At 50.7% G+C, this 17,099-nt stretch overlaps 1 protein-coding gene across 6 annotated transcripts in view; it reads right to left on the bottom strand.

The window, feature by feature from the left end:
• LOC119977398 (heat shock protein 105 kDa-like) overlaps nt 1-16,782 on the bottom strand; it is a 127,467-nt gene extending 110,685 nt beyond the window's left edge. For 3 of the 6 annotated variants that reach the window (XR_005463193.1, XM_038818246.1, XM_038818251.1), the window contains exons 1-2: nt 16,485-16,782; nt 11,730-11,787 (exon numbers count right to left, since the gene is read on the bottom strand). Coding sequence is in view for 5 of the 6 variants with exons in the window: in XM_038818246.1 (XP_038674174.1) it covers nt 11,730-11,787; nt 16,485-16,591 (165 nt within the window). In the remaining variant the exon portion in view is untranslated. Of the gene's footprint in view, nt 1-11,729; nt 11,788-15,955; nt 16,082-16,484 lie in introns of those variants that run through there. The other 3 variants (XM_038818249.1, XM_038818247.1, XM_038818248.1) reach the window with 3 other exon arrangements.
• Between the last annotated feature and the right edge of the window lie 317 nt (nt 16,783-17,099).

Genomic DNA, 17,099 nt, shown 5'->3' with positions numbered 1-17,099 from the left:
AAACATTCTGCACCCCCCCCCCCCCCCCCCCGTAGTACAGCGTGCCATGCTGGCGCGAGGGACACCTCATTCTCTTCGCCTGGGGACGGCACTTGGGTGTACCTGTGTGGGGTCCACGGGTATATACTAGACAAGAAACTGGTGTTTACACGTGGAGTGGGAGGCTGCATTATCGGGGTGGCCTCCACCGGCAGACGGATGTCCATGTTGAACTCGGATGGGTCCATGTCTGGCATCTGCCGATCGTGATTGCTGCAGGACCGGGGCGATGGCGGAAAAACACGTGGGACTGGGGTATTCGGAATTGGATCCAGCACATGGAAATGCAGCTACAGAGAGTTATTCCACGTGTCGGTTGGACATCCGGCCTTGTGCCGCACTTTACAAAGAGACTGGCCGGGATTACGACAACACCACTTGTTGGGTCCAACCTCGCATGTGAAATGATGTGACTGGCAAGGAGTCCCATGAAATGGAGGGTGGTAATGACGTCATTGGCTGATACTGGCATCGGCGGGCTGGTGGAGAGGGGTAGGTGGCTCAACACTTCCGCATGGGGAATCTTTGCCCCTGAATAGTCTTCTAGCGTGTACTTGCAGGAGACCAGCAATAGGGTCCAAAGCTGGATCAGTGTGGACGTTATAGGGGGGAAATAAAAAATATCTCCGATTCTCTTTGAACAGGCCAAACAAGGGCTTATGGTGCATGAATACCATAAATGTGTGCCCGTAGACTTACTGGTGGAATATTGTTATTCTATAAACTGCGGCCAAATCCTCCTTCTTGACCGGTAGGTAGTTCCTTTCCGTGTCAGCGGATGTCCTGGATGCGAATGTGATGGGGCGAGGACAGCCCCAACCCTGTAAAGAGATGCATCACACGTCAAAATGAAGGGTCAAAATCTTGAAGGATGAGAGTTGTTGTTTCACTTCAGGGAAAACTGTCTGCTGTGGCCGGGTCCATTCCCACGGTTGGCCCTTTTCAGTCAGTGGAGGTAGGCTAACAGAGTAGGCAGGTTCAGGATGAACATCTCCCAATAGTTCACGAGGCCTAGGAAGTAACAGTGTTCCTTCTGTCCTCCTGGCACAGGGGCCTGCTGGATGGCCCGCACCATGTCCTCAACGGGGTGTAGGAACATGGGAATTAGGACTTCTGCTCCTTTGACCCTGCTCCATCATTCAATCAGATCACGACTGATCTCTGCCTGGTCTCAAATCTATCTCCCCACCTTTTGCCAATATCCCATTAACCGTAGGCCATGAAGGTCCACATGGTAACTCAGATACATTCCTCCCGCAGGAGGCAGATACCGGCTCCCTCGAAATGCCACAGAACCTTGGCCAGGTCTGAGCAGCCTACAATCAGGACATCACCCAGGTACACCGCCACTCGGGGCAAGGTCCATAGGATGTTCTCCATTATTCTCTGGAAGATTGCACATCCCAAGGAGACCAAAAGACAACCGGGAACATTCGTATAACCCTCGGTGCATATTCATTGTCATGAAACATCGTGAGCCAGGGTCCAAGACTAGCTGGAAGTATGCATGATTCATGTCCAGCTTCGTAAAGGTGCGACCACCACTGAAATTTAGCATATAAATCCTTGATGTGAGGGACTGGGTAACGGTCCAGATGAGAGACACGGTGGTGTAAGGAGCCATCAAATCACGGATATGACCAGGGCTACCCAGTCGGAAACTGAATGGCGTACATAATGCTCAAACGTTCCAATCGATCCAATTAATCATCCACCTTCTTCCTCAAGGGCATATGGGACCGGCCAGATGCAGAAATAGCGTGGCTGTGCCAACATGTCCACACCAATCTGGGCTACTATTGCTCCGTATGGTGCCCAGGCCCTCCTGGAAAATGTCAGAGAATCTTGCTAATATCCCTTCTGGTCCATGTGGCAGACCTGCTGCCAATCCAGATGAAGGTGCCACAGCCAGTCACGGCTCAGCAAACTCAACCCGCTTCCAAGTGCTACTACCAGCGGTAGACGTGTCGACTGCTGCCCATATGTAACAGGGATCATCGAGGCACCCGTAAATGCCAATGTTTCCCCAGTATATGTGGTAAGCTGGGCGCTGGTGACCCACAGAGCCACTGGAGGTCTGACCGCATGTCGGATAGAATTCTGTGGCTGATCACGGAGACCGATGCTCTGGTATCAAGCTCCATCTGGATGGACTGCCCATTCACCTGCAAGGCAACTTGGATCGGAGCAATCTGGGGTTTCGCTACACAGTGTAGCTTCTGCCAGGATACTTTTTCATCGTCTACATAGCAAGCCTGGTCACCTGGGGACGGTCACGTCTGGTGGATGGGTGGGTCCTCACGGGGCCTTGGTCTTGGCAGCCCCCTGCTGCCGGCCCATACCCGACCTCCGACATCCGGGTCCTCTTGGTCGGAGGAGGCAGCGTTCTCCGGGCCTCTACGGCGGCGGCCTGCGGTAATGGCCCCATCATAGGGTGCCCTTTTCTTTGGGTAATGGCAAAGCCGAATGGTGATCGATGAGGCCGCCTAGATTCAGGACTGCTATGCTTTGGGAGTTCTTGGATACTCTGCTCGGCAGTCTCGTGGGAGATGGCTTCGTGGGAGATGGCTATCTTGACCGCCCATTGCAGATTCAGCTGGCTTTCCCTTTAAAACTTTTGTTGTGTTGCGGTGTTGTAGATTCCACAGACCAAGCAGTCTCCAAGGTTTTTATTCATCGTGGTGCCAAACTCGCAGGTTTCAGCCAGTTTGCGCTAACGGGCCAAGAATTCATTAGTCGATTCGTCCTGGCCTGAGTGGCTATATGAAACCGGAACCGGCTCGGGGGGCTTGGGGTTAAGTGGTCCCCTACAAGGCCTACTAAGGCAGAAAAAGACCGCGTTCACGCATCCAGGTGAGTCCAACTTTTTATGATACTGTAGGCCAGTCAACCACAAGCTGTTCATAGTATTATCACTTGTGATTCGTCCCCAACTATTGCATTTGTCTAAAAAAATATACTGTATGTGTTCAATTTACTGCCGCCAATCGTATCTGCATCCTAAGGCTCCAATTTTCCAATATGAGGCATCTCTGCTAGTGGGTTGGAGGCCTCCTGAGGTCTAAACAAAGTGATCCAGTTACAAAGCATTCGGCGCCAAAGGCAGCTCCACTTAACCCTACCCTCATCGCCAGTGTAGAATTCGCGCAGAATGTAAACACATGGAACGGTTGGCTGAATGCAACAATACTGGTTTATTCTCCACACACAATAATTTCCCATTCCCCAAAGGGTCTCCCTCCATGATTTGAATCCAGATCGGGGTCTTTATACTACGTTAAAGAGGAAGCCCCACCCCATTACCGGAGGAAGTTCATATTCCGTGGAGGTCACGGGGAACTGGATAGTCCACAACCTGTGACCTCCGTGCGGGTTACAATTGGTGCAAAGCAGCAGCCAGCCAGGTTTCTGCTATTCGGGCTGGCAGACTGCCCGAGGCAAAAGTGAGGTCATTGACCGAACATTGTGGTGAAACCTGCGGTGAGGTGAGGACCAAAAATAAAATGCTGGTAAATCTCAGCAGGTCTGGCAGCATCTGTAGGGAGATAAAATAGCTACTGTTTTGAGTCCAGATGACCCTTTGTCAAAGGTGGGGTGAGGAAACGGCACTGGTCAATGGCCGTCGAGGGGAGCAGCGGGGTGATTCCAGGTCAGGGCTGAGGAAGGTGGACGGGCAACCAACCAAAAAGAACAGAGGTCATCAGTTCACATAGCCAACAGCAGCAGCACAAATACAGATCGCGTCCTGGCCATCCGTGCAAGAGGTATGCAGAGCAGCAGTCAGGAAATGCAACGGCGGCCAGGCAATCACTAGCATTGTGTGTTTTGGGGAGCAGCAGCCAACAGGAGCAGGACAACTCAACCACAGCCAGAAGTCAGCCAGGCAGAGCTGAGAGTGAGAAAGCTTGGCAGCAATGAGAGTGAGAAGGCAAGGCAGCAACTGGACTGGGTGGTGAGAGAGAGCCAAGGCCAGGCAGCCAGCAGCACACACGGTCATCGAGGCCCGGCCACCCGAGCGAGAGCCAAGAGGTGAACAGAGCAGTATTTGGAAGATGCGAAGAAGGCCAGGCAAGTGCCGACATCGTGTCTCAGGGAATCAGGTAGGAGCAGCCAGCAGGAGCATGGCGTCTGGACCTCGGCCAGAGAGTGCTGGGCAGAAATATCCTTCTTCCTGTTGTCGTTGAATTTACTGCCTTTTTTGGAGTGTCATTTCACTCTTTGGTCGATTGCGGTCTCCTTTATGATAGCTAGCCTATCCATCGGTATCCCAGCTTTCCCAAAAACTGCCCAGTCAGTTACTCTTGCAGGATTTTGGCAGTGAACTTTAGCTCATCCTCACACCAATTCTTTTCACAATTTCCAAAGACTACCTTCTGATGAGACCATCAATTCACGTGACACGTGGTTAGAAGTGAACAGTGGTTTTAATCGTCTTACAACAGAGCCTGCCTGTGACACAATGAACTCCAGATGAACTGCAGGCAGTCTCTCAGCATCAACCTTTATACTTCCGGTTAGGGGGGAGGAGCCGTGGGTGGAGCCCCCTACAAACTCCCGTACACTCCCAGTGCATCTCCCCCTAGTGGCAGAGCAGCGCAACTGCTCGTGTGCCGAGCTTACAGAGACATAGTACAACATGTGTAATACAGTGTGAATTATGCTACTGTGATTCACCACACCTTCCTACCAACTCATATGTATTAGGGGGCGCGCCACCATGTCACAAGGGGCGGCACTTGACGTGGGGACCCCAAAAAGAGGGCGAGCACAGAGCCCCCAAAAGTCGAAGTCTGCCTCTGACTTTGGTGTCCCATTTTACTCACCGAGAGGAGCTTCTATTATTATTTTCACCATCACAAGGTCTACTTCCACCTTTGTAACATAACCTAACTTCACCCTATTTCAGCCACCCTGCTTTTGGAAGCCCCCATTCATGCCTTTGTTATCTCTGGAGAACATGGTTACAAGCCAGTCTACTTCTGAAGCCCCCATTCATGCCTTTGTTATCTCTGGAGAACATTGTTCCCATTCATGCAGCTCCTGGATTTTAAATTCTCAGCCTGGTCGTCAGATCCCTCCATGGCTTCAGCTCTCCGTATTTCTGATCTCCTTTAGCTCCTCAATCCTCGGATATCTTGACTCTAATTCTCGTTTTAATCATGGTGTTTTAATCCCTCTGCAACTGGAAGCTGTGACTGTAAATGAAATATCTACTCCACACCTCCCATTCTGTCTCTCCACTGCTTACCTTCTTAAACTACTTACTTCTCTGATTAAGCACTTGATCATCTGACCTAATTTCTCCTTATGTGTTTGGTATTTATATATAAAGCTCCTGTAAAGCACCTTGCTAAACACACTATATAAATACAAGTTTTCAACAACTTGACATATTTTCAAGGCTGGGACTTTGATAGCCCTGTTTGTTGGACGAAGGGATCACAATTCACAATCTGCCTGTGTCAGTTTGAAATAAATGGACAGATGCTCCCACCCCATCTCCATGATTGTAGAGTGGCTTACAAGTAACACTCATTTTTTTTAAAAAAAATTTTTATTAAAAGTTTTTACAAAATATCAACAACAAAATGAAGAAGGAACCCATAGAATTAAATACAAAACGGAACAAAACAATCAATGCCCCCCTCCCCCTATACATAAATAATAAATTAACACATAGCAAACATAGCAAATATATACACCCCCTCAGATCCCCCAATATAGAAAAACAAAAATAAAATAGGACCCAACCCCCCTCCCCCCAGGTTGCTGCTGCTGCTGACCATTGTCAACCGTTCTGCCAGGAAGTCTAGGAACGGTTGCCACCGCCTGAAAAACACTTGCACCGACCCCCTCAAAGCAAATTTCACCCGTTCCAATTTAAGAAACCCCGCCACGTCATTGATCCAGGCCTCCACACTTGGGGGCCTCGCATCCTTCCACTGAAGAAGAATCCTCCGCCGGGCTACCAGGGACGCAAAGGCCAGAATACCGGCCTCTTTCGCCTCCTGCACTCCCGGCTCCTCTGCAACCCCAAATATTGAGAGCCCCCAGCCCGGTTTGACCCTGGATCCTACCACCCTCGACACCATCCTCGCTACGCCCTTCCAAAATTCTTCCAGCGCTGGGCATGCCCAGAATATATGGGTGTGGTTTGCTGGACTCCCTGAGCACCTAACACACCTGTCCTCACCCCCAAAAATCCGGCTCATCCTTGTCCCGGTCATGTGTGCCCTGTGCAGCACCTTAAACGGTACGAGACTGAGCCTCGTGCACGAAGAGGAAGAGTTCACCCTCCCTAGGGCATCTGCCCACGTCCCCTCCTCGATCTCCTCCCCCAACTCCTCCTCCCACTTATCTTTCAGCTCCTCCACCGAGGCCTCATCCTCCTCCTGCATCACCTGGTATGTTGCCGAAATCTTCCCCTCTCCAACCCACACTCCCGTGCGTGGCGGCAGCAGCGGGAATTCCACCACTTGCCACCTGGCAAACGCCCTTACCTGTAGATACCTAAAGGTGTTTCCCGGGGGGGGAGCCCGTACTTCTCCTCCAGCTCTCCCAGGCTCGTGAACTTCCCATCCGCAAACAGGTCCCCCAACCTTCTTATCCCTGCCCTGTGCCCCCCCCGAAAACCCTCCATCTATTCTCCCCGGGACAAACCAGTGGTTCCCCCGTATTGGGGTCCACACCGAGGCCCCCACCTCCCCCCTGTGCCGCCTCCATTGCCCCCAAATTTTGAGGGTAGCCGCCACCATCGGGCTCGTGGTATACCTCGTTGGAGGGATACCAAGTGGGACTCGGACCGATACAGTTCCTCATAAAAGTCCCTGAAGACCCCATTGATGCCAACCCCACTCCGCACCACACTCCCTCTCCTATCCTTAACTCTCCCAATCTCCCTAGCTGTGTCCCGCTTCCGAAGCTGATGCGCCAGCATCCGGCTTGCCTTTTCCCCATATTCGTAAATCGCCCCCTGGGCCTTCCTCCACTGCGCCTCCGCCTTCCTGGTGGTCAACAGGTCGAATTCGGCCTGGAGGCTACGCCTCTCCCTCAACAATCCCTCCTCCGGCACCTCCACGTACCTCCTGTCTACCCTCACCATCTCCCCCACCAGCCTCTCCCTCTGATCTCTCCTCTCCTTTTTGGGCCCAAATGGAGATAAGCTCTCCCCTAACCACCGCCTTCAGCGCCTCCCAGATCATCCCCACTCGCACCTCCCCATTATCGTTGGCCTCCAGGTATCTTTCTATGCTTCCTCGGACCCGCTCGCTCACCTCCTCGTCCACCAACAGCCCCACCTCCAAGCGCCACAACGGGCGCTGGTCCCTCTCCGCACCCAGCTCCAAGTCTACCCAATGTGGGGCGTGATCCGAAATGGCTATCGCCCAGTACTCGGTATCCTCTACTCTCGCAATCAGCGCCCAGCTCATAACAAAGAAGTCGATCCGGGAACAGGCCTTATGAACGTGCGAGAAGAACGAAAATTCCCTAGTCCCCGGCCTTGCAAATCTCCAAGGGTCCACCCCTCCCATCTGGTCCATAAACCCCCTCAGCACTTAGCCGCCACCGGCCTCCTACCCGGCCTAGACATGGAGCGATCCAGTGCCGGATCCAACACCGTGTTAAACTCCCCCCCATTATTAGGCCCCCCACTTCCAAGTCCGGGATCCGACCCAACATGCGCCGCATAAAACCCGCATCAATCTTACCTGGTCCACCACCTTAAGGTGTGTCTCGCGGAGCATGACCACACCCGCCTTCAGCCCCTTTAGGTGCGTGAACATCCGGGCCCGCTTAACCGGCCTGTTCAGTCCCCTTACGTTCCAGGTTATAAGCCGGATCAGGGGGCTGCCCGCCCCCCACCCCACCGACTAGCCATAACCCCTCCTCGGCCAGCCACGCGCCCACGCCAGTCCCGTTTCCCACGGTGGCAGACCCCCGTCCCGACTCCCTCTACTCGTTCCAGCTCCCCCTTGACCATACCAGCAGCAACCCGGTTCCCCCCCCACCCCATCCCCCCGTCCCCCCCAGCTAGGACCCCTCCTAGCTGCATTGCTCCCCCCATTGCACTCCTGCAAGTCAGCTGACTCCTGCTGACCCTGGCCGCTCCCGCCTCTCCTTCGACTCCTCCCATTGTGGGACTTCCCCTCCCCCTCCATTACCCACCGGCAGGCTCTCCTCCTCCTCCTGCCATCCCAAGCGTGGGAAAAAGCCCACGCTTCCCCGCCCCGCCCCCTCCAGCACGGGAAAAAGCCTGCACTTTCCACCTGCCCGGCCATGCCTCCTCTGGCGCAGCTCCTCTTACAGGCCCTGTCCCCTCACCCCCGACTCGGGCCTCACCCTCCCCCGCGGGGCCCCATCCCCCCTACCGGCCATCCACCCCCCACTCCGTTTACTTGCCCCCCTCCAAGAGCCCACCCGCCAGACCCGACCAAAACATTGCCGAACCCACCCTAATCACCCACACCGAACCAAAAATAAACAACAACAAAGAACCCCCCCTCAAAATGTAACACAACCACAACAATCCCCAACCATCCCCACGCACGACCCCCCCCCATCCCGACCCTCAATTTGTGTCCAGCTTCTCGGCCTGAACAACCTCCTCCATGCCTCCTCTGGGGACTCATGGTGCCGGTCCTTGTAGGTGACCCACAGACGCGCCGGCTGCAGCATGCCAAACTTCACCCCCTTCCTGTGCAGCACCACCTTCGCCCGGTTGTACCCGGCCCTCTTCTTGGCCACCTCCGCTCTCCAGTCCTGATATATTCAAACCTCCGCGTTCTCCCACCTGCTGCTCCTCTCTTTCTTCGCCCACCTGAGTACGCACTCCCGATCAGCGAACCGATGAAACCGCACCAGCACCACCCGCGGCGGCTCGTTAGCCTTGGGCCTCCTCGCCAGCACTCTCTGGGCCCCTTCCAGCTCCAGGGGCCCCTGGAAGGACCCCGCTCCCATCAGCGAGTGTAACATGGTGACCACATAGGCCCCCACGTCCGACCACTCCAGCTCCTCCGGGAGGCCCAGGATCCGCAAATTCTTCCGTCTCGACCGATTCTCCATCTCCTCGAACTGTTCCTGCCATTTCTTGTGGAGCGCCTCGTGCGTCTCCACCTTTACCGCTAGGCCCAAGATCTCGTCCTCGTTATCTGAGATCTTTTGCCGGACCTCGCGGATCGCCATCCTCTGGGCCGCCTGGGGCTCCAGCAGCTTATCAATAGAAGCCTTCAACGGCTCCAGCAGGTCCACTTTGAGCTCCCTGAAGCAACGCTGGATAACCTCCTGCTGCTCCTGCGCCCACTGCATCCACGCTGCCTGGTCTCCACCCGCCGCCATCTTGCTTTTCTTCCCTCGCACTTTCTTTGGCTTCACCACCACTTTTTTAGTCACCCCGTTCCTGGTCTAAGCCATACACTGTGGGGGAATGTTGCAGTCTCCTTCCCACACCGGGAAATGTCGAAAAAATGCCGTTAGGGGCCCTGAAAAGAGCCCAATAATCCGTTCCAAGCAGGAGCTGCCGAACGTGCGACTTAGCTCTGCATAGCCGCAACCAGAAGTCCCACAAGTACCACTCATGCTGTCATCAGTAAACCTATAGCAAACGGGCAGCACGGTAGCACAAGTTGATAGCACTGTGGCTTCACAGCACCAGGGTCGCAGGTTCGATTCCCCACTAGGGTCACTGTCTGTGCAGAGTCTGCACGTTCTCCCAGTGTCTGCGTGGGTTTCCTCCAGGTGCTCCGGTTTCTTCCCACAGTCCAAAGACGTGCAGGTTAGATGGATTGGCCATGATAAATTGCCCTTGATGACCAAAAAGGTTAGATGGGGTTATTGGGTTACGGGGATAGGGTGGAAATGAGGGCTTAAGTGGGTTGGTGCAGACTCGATGGGCCGAATGGCCTCCTTCAGCACTGTATATTCTGTTTTCTAAATAAATTCTTGAACACTGCATCAATTTTCACTTCAGTTCCACATACTGTTGAACACAAAGCAACAACCCAGAAAGAGAAATTAAACTTTAAAAAAACTTAAAAGATACTTGGTTTGCAGTTTGTTGAGAAGATAGTTGAATCAGCAGCTAATTAACACAGAAGCACCATCAAGTGCTGCACAGTCTGGAACGATCATTTATCACAGGACCAAAAAAATGCTCTGTAGTGACCACCACAATTTGTTCGGATTCAGAATCATCATCTGGATCCTCTTTGTAATGTACCAGTTTGAGGTTTGAGGACCCTGCCTCTCCACTTTGGGTAGTTCATACATAATGAAAACAGTCACAGTGGAAACAGCTATTGCGCTCCCTGGGCATTTTGGATGTTCATTTGCCCATTATTATGACAATTTACAAACTTACGGACGTACAAATTAAGAGTAGGCCACCTCAAGCCGGCTTCGCCATTCAATAGGACCATGGCTGATCGGATTGTGGCCTCAACCCACATTCTGCCTACCCCTGTTTTGCAGGCACTGCTCCTGCCTCATTGCTAAATAGGACTGGTGCTCCTGGAAGATCCTTTATAGTTGGGCAACCATTCTCTGAGAGCCGCCTTTCCTCCTCTCCTCTCAGAGCTACCCCCACCCCTCACCAAATCCTGCATTTTAAGTGCTCACTTCTTTTTCTCTGCAGAAAGCACATAACTGCCTTTGATGTGGTCCAAGAATTGTCAATCATAGCTAGATGTTTTTAAACATTGTGGTTCTTTTCAAAGCTGGCTACCTCAAATTCACTCAAGCGTGAAGGGAAATTAGATTAAATAAACCATGCAGCCAGCTGTCAATCACAGTCTAGTAAAACCAATTCCACATGGATAGGAATTAAAGCCTTGCAGATCAAAGATCTGAGGGGGTTTAAACCCAGCTGATGTGGTTTTCCCTTTCTAGGAACTTTCTAGGTGCTTTGTCTGCCTGAGGCAGCAGGTGTATCGCACGATAAATTTTTAAAATGGTGATTTTTCTTTTAAAACTGTTGCTGTCCGAACTGTTCTGTAGCTTAAAGGTAGGGATCTCTCTTATGGGGAGTGCTGACCAGAATTGCATAGAGGGAGGGAGCCTCCGGGTCTCGCTATCAGACCATCCGCTCAAAATAGCGGCCCGACAGCAGGATTCATGAGCCGTGCACAAGTTTGCATGGCAAGGGATGGTGAATCATCTCTGATTAGTGTTCCCAGCACAAGCACAAATCAGAGGCTATTCATCTCTGGTGGGATGAACAATAATTTCCCAACCGGAGAATTCCAGCCCATATGTCTCATCTTTTGAGAGAAAAAAAACTGGATGACTTCAAGGTTACACCATGTGAGGAAATAGAAATGTTAAATACATTTTCGAAAATGTATTCCATTACACAAAATAAAGCTGTTACACCAGACAGCAGTCTCAGCTCCCAAAAGCTGCAAGGACTCTATTGCAGAGTAATTAATTTGAGGTATCTGACCAAACCTCTATACCATTTATTCTGGTAAGACATGGGCTGTCGTTGGTATATTTGCAGATGCCATCAGTCTCTTCATTCTCCCTTTCTTCTCCAGCCTGTATTACAAGCTACTCTGGGAAACAAATTACTTGGTGACTAAATGGTACCCAATTAGACACCGTCTATGCTTATTAACTCAAGACTAACAAGGAAATTCCATACACAGAAACTTCATGGAAATCTTACTGATACTGAGAATAGAAAAAAAAGTTACCTGATTTTTAGCTGCAACTCCAACAGTCCTGTTCTTCAACCCAAAGGATACAACTGCCCTAGTAAAGTGGAAAAGTTCATTACGATTTCATATTTCTGTATATCAAAAGCAAAAATAAGTGTGCCGAGAAGAAATAATAGAAAAAGGAGCCGAGACACCCCTATACATCATTTCAATTCTAAACATTCATTAGGCAACCTATTGGGGATGGCACCACTGCTTCAGGGAACAGCAAGAAACCAGCCACATTTCCCACTCAATCTCATTTGGGTTAGTGGAGGGTAAAAATGAAAAAGGTCACAAGGAGAGAGGTCAAGGGTGATGGGGGGGAAATGACAACAGCTTGAAACATATTTGCCATGGAAATGATATATTGCAAATACTCCCTGGGAAGTTTTTAAACCCTGTATCATTGCAAGTTTCATTTTGTGGTCATCGTCAACAAAGAGACATCTTGTCTGATATTGACTGCATGTCAACAACTTATGTAGCATAGGCAGCAAAAAGTGCAGTCTCCATTGAAATGTCTCAGTGTGTTGATAGCAGTCCAAGAATAGTGACAGCTACGGACAAGGTGCTGTGTTTCACAGAACCCTATAGTTATTAGCCATTTCTTTAATAAAAATAGATTCTATCCTTGACTCAAAGGACATTCTCTCTCTCTCCAGCTCTGTGTCAGGGCGGCATGGTGGCGAAGTGGTTAGCACTGTTGCCTTATGGCACTGAGTTTGATCCCGACCCCACTCACTGTCCATGTGGAGTGTGCACATTCTCCCAGTGTCTGCGTGGGTCTCACACCCACAACCCAAAAAGATGTGCAGGGTAGGTGGATCGGCCACGCTAAATTGCCCCTTAATTGAAAAAGAAAAATTATATTAAATTTATATTTTTAAAAATCTATTGTGCCACCCTTCCTCATCTTATATCAGGGAACATAACATCTACCACCTAGTCCTGCCAAGTCTCAATTATCACAACTTATTTCCATCATTGGGCCCATCATGAAATTTCCTCTCCAATTTTTGAATTGGCCTTTAAAATGTTGACATTAAAATTGCATCCCCATTAATATGCCTTGGAGCCACTCAAATCAGAAGTAATACAATTAGGCTGCCATGTTTAAAGTGGGCATTCTGATACATATATAATAAGATACACCAGTTCTAATGAACAGAATTGAAATTCCCTAGCTGCTGTGGTGAGATTTCAACTCATCTCTGGATCGTTATTCCAGGCCCCTGGATTACAGTCAAAGTGATGAGGACAGGATTCTCTTTGGTAGTTCCCATAGGGTTGCAAGATACTGGCTGACGATCCATGTGAAGTGGATTGAGAAGTCCAACTTCAATTGGATTGGTGACAATAGCCAACTGCAAGAATATGGTCACTGAGTGGCCATCTCTGTGGATCGTTAAGTATGGTTATCAAATGAGTCCTCAAAAAAAAAGATGCGACTAAGGTCATCCACATTCTGTGTGCGTGTTAGGGCAGTCGGCATGCTGGCTCCAATGAGATTATTTTTCCATGACTGTACACCGCATTGTTGATCTGTACCAATTGCTCCTCAGTCCAGTTACAGGAGGATATGCCACTATCTTCAGAGGGAGGATAATTACTACCAAAGAAGGACATGGAACTAGGCACTCCATTTAAGCACCTCAAGCTTATCTATTGCCCTCACTAGTTAGTACCTGACAAGCTTCCTCAGCTCCTGATGGCGAGAAATGAGCAGGGCAGCAGTCGGGAGTTGCAAAAAGGCCGAGCAAGCACCAGCCCCTGTAAGGGTACGCATGGAGCACTATGGGTAGAGCCCTTTTGGACTCGAAAAGACCAAGTCAGCAAAGCATCTCCGCAGTTAAGAGTGCAGACTGCTTGATCTCTATTTCTGCTGAAATTATGGGAACTGCACCACATAGAAACACACGTCAAACGAAGAAAAAATTGGATTTCAACCAATATTATGGATATGGGTGTCATATACATATTTAATCAGAGCACTTAATTGATTTGCACCTTTTTTATATTGTCAATTATCAAATGCAGAATGGAAACTTCCCGTTTCATTTCCTTGGTAATAACTGCAAATACATGAAATTGACAGAACAAATTGGAGGCTGTGCAACAGGTAGATACTTGGTTGTAAAACTCCTTTGGAGGTTGCAAAACTCCTTTGAGGTTAGAGGTTCAGTATGTGCAGCGTTTTTTCTGTACAACATAACTGTCCAATAGCTCCAAGCTCTGGTGAGGCTCAGGAATGCCTGGGTAAGCCAAGTATTTCACTCGGGGTACAACAGCAGGGCACAGGGGATAGCGGGATTGGTCAGTAAGAGAGGGAGGTTTCAGATGGAGAAGGTGGTGGCGGACCAGGGGGTAGATATGTGATAGTAACAGGGGTGTTGGAGTGGAGGCCAGTGGTGTTGCCTAGTGTGTATGGCCCCATCTGTGTTGATGCAGGGTTTGTGAGGAAAGTGTTTGGGGCCATTCTGGACTTGGATTCGTATGAGCTAATAGTGGGAGAGGACTGGAACTTGGTGCAAGGGCCAAGGTTGGATAGGTCACAGCCACGCTCGCTTGCCCAGCGGGTGCGGGTGGGGGGGGGGGGGGGGGGGGGGGGGGGGGTGCAAAGGTGCTGACTGGGCTTATGAGGGAGATGGGAGGGGTGGACCCATGGAGGTTCTTGCACCTGAGGGAGAGGGAGCACTCGATGTTCTCTTCGATTCACAAGGTTTATTCGAGGATAATGGATTGCGGTTCTTGATGGGTTTGGGATTGAGCCGAGTATCATGGAGTGGGTACGGCTATTACAAGGAATCAAGGACGAGTCTCCGCACAGACAAAATGAGTTTGGGGTATGTTGCTCTGCATCGGGGACCAGGCAGGGGGGTCCTAAGACCCCCTCTGTTATTTGCATTAGCGATTGAGCCTTTGGCCATCGCGCTGCACAATTTTACTAGCTTGGTGGGGAGGTGTAAAACAGATTTGGCAAGGTGGGATAGCCTTCGTCTTGTCACTGGCAGGTCGGGTGCAGGAAATCAAATGAATGTGATGCTGCATTGAGAAACAGGAAACAGATTCCATAGAAAGCTTGCTTTGTATGGCTAAGGTGGCTTTTAAGGTTTGGGAAGCGGGGGGGGGGGGGGGGGGGGGGGGGGGTTGGTGGCAACTCACCCATGATGCCCAGTGTATGTTGTTGCCTTTCTTAGGGCACTGGAGGCTAATCTTCTCGCCATGCTTCCCAAGCCACTGCCAGTTCATCCAAGGCAGCACCGGCTGCCCTGTGGCTCACACTCTGGGGCCCGGGGGGAGGGGAATCATCCCTCCTGGCCTCGACCGCATCTAGGAGCCTACCCAGATCCACGTCTTCAAAACATTGGGGCCAGTCTTTTCGGCACCATGGTTGCGATCTGAGTGCAGTAAGCAGCGCCAAGTGCTGTTTAAGTGTTGCTTGGCCTAGTTAGCGGGCTGGGACGCAGCGAATCGGCTGGTGAGCATTCATTTGAAGCCCATGGGGTATCATTGAGTGGACCAATTAACATTGAATATCGTTGCCAGCCTCATTGAGCCAAGCGCCGGGAATCTTGCGGCTGTGCCCACTCGCTACCACACTGAGAAATCTTTCCAGAGAATTGCACCCTTAGGGCTGGATTCTTTTGTCCTGCCCGCCGCAAGCACCCCACAGGTGAGAACCAGACAATGGAGATATCCATTGACCTCGGGCAGGATTCTTCAGTCACCGGGTGGATGCGGCCTTAGTCTTCAGAATGGAAAATTCAGCCCTTGTGGTCTCTCAACCATAATCGTATTGAATGGTGGAGCAGGCTCGAGCGGCTGATTTGCCTCACCCTACTCCTAGTTCTTATGTTCTTTCTCTTCACCAATACTACTGAAAAGTCACTAGTTTATCTCTGTATAGCCCTGAGTGGTTAGCCATGGGACACTTACCTGGGTCTGGGGAGGCTCTAAGGGTACGGACAACCGGGGTCTGGGGAGACTCTAAGAGTAATGACAACCAGCACCTTAGGTCTGAAATGACCCCACTATCCAAATGAATAAAACGCCCATAGTTTATGACCATCAATAGTGTTAATTGTACATTGTAATTTAATAAAAAGCAAAATAAGCTATTAGCTGGTTGTTGTGTCAACCCACCAGTAACAACACTACAACAGTTAAAGTGTTATCCTCAATTATTTTCAGACTTCAAAGTTGATCAGAACCCAACTCACAAAAAAAATGTGGCAATGACATTTCTTCCTGCAGAGGTCCCATTTCCTCCCTTCGAGAAATTTCCAGCATTTCCCACATTCTTCATCCAATCCACATTTCAAGCAGAACTTCAATTTAATTAAGAAAAATCACAGTGAGATTCCCAATCTTATCTTTTTCGAATTATAAGCACAATTATAAGAACAAACGTGAAGGATGAAACCTTTCCCCTCCCTGACAGCATCATTTTGCGCTTCAGCATCTGGTTTTCGCTGAACTCGGAAGTGTTGATAAAATGGAAAAATGAAATAGGAAATGCACGAAGTCTTGTGTGGCTGAGAGAGAAAACCTTAACAACTCCGCTGGCTAAATTTAAACAAAAATGTGACAGGAACAAAAAGAAATGATTATGGGGAGGCACTTTGTGCGCAAATATTGCACTCAACACGTGAATCCGTCCACAGAGGGGGAGATATTCCAGCAACACTTTCAGGGTAACAGAAATGATGAGAACTGCGGTTGTTTAAAGCCTTCAGTGAAGTGACTTACGGGGTACATCTGTCACTGAACTCATTGGCGATGGTCTCGATGCCTCCCGCTCTGGCGATGGCGATGTAGCAGGTCTGCGATCCGATATCAAAGCCGACCACAGACATCTTTATTTCAATCTCAAGCCGGCAGACACGACTTCACTATCTATCTTCCTTCCTTTCTTAGTCCGAGCCTTTTCCCGCCCCTGTCCAGCCGCTGACTGCTGGCTCCGCCGCTTCTCCCCTTCACTTTAAACACCCAGCCCGGCGTGGTTGTGGTGGAAAGTTCCAGAAACTGTCACCATGCCCTCGCCTCCCGCCCGTGCGCACGCGCGCTCTCACCCGCATTCTCCAGACAGTCGCAGCAGCGGCCGCCCGGGCCGCCGCTCCGCCTCAGTCGCCATGGCGACCGCGGACGCCCTGACGTCCGGGGAAGTTCCGAGAAGCGACGAGAAGCTTCCACGGCATCGGGCAGCTGTTTGGCCTCGCTGCCAAGTGGCTCCCCTCCCCGGCGATCTTCAGGACCTGTCACCGAGCAGCGAGTCAGAAAGTAAAAGGCCATCCAGAGATACAGGCTCGCCATGCGGGCCGTTCATCTGAGGGGCTGGTTTTACATAATAAAAAAAATAAGGCT

The sequence above is a fragment of the Scyliorhinus canicula genome, chromosome 14 (assembly GCF_902713615.1).
Source record: "Scyliorhinus canicula chromosome 14, sScyCan1.1, whole genome shotgun sequence".
Classification (NCBI taxonomy): Eukaryota; Metazoa; Chordata; class Chondrichthyes; order Carcharhiniformes; family Scyliorhinidae; genus Scyliorhinus; species Scyliorhinus canicula.
Note: the sequence above shows the minus strand (reverse complement) of the source record. Positions and strands in the feature narration are given on the sequence as shown.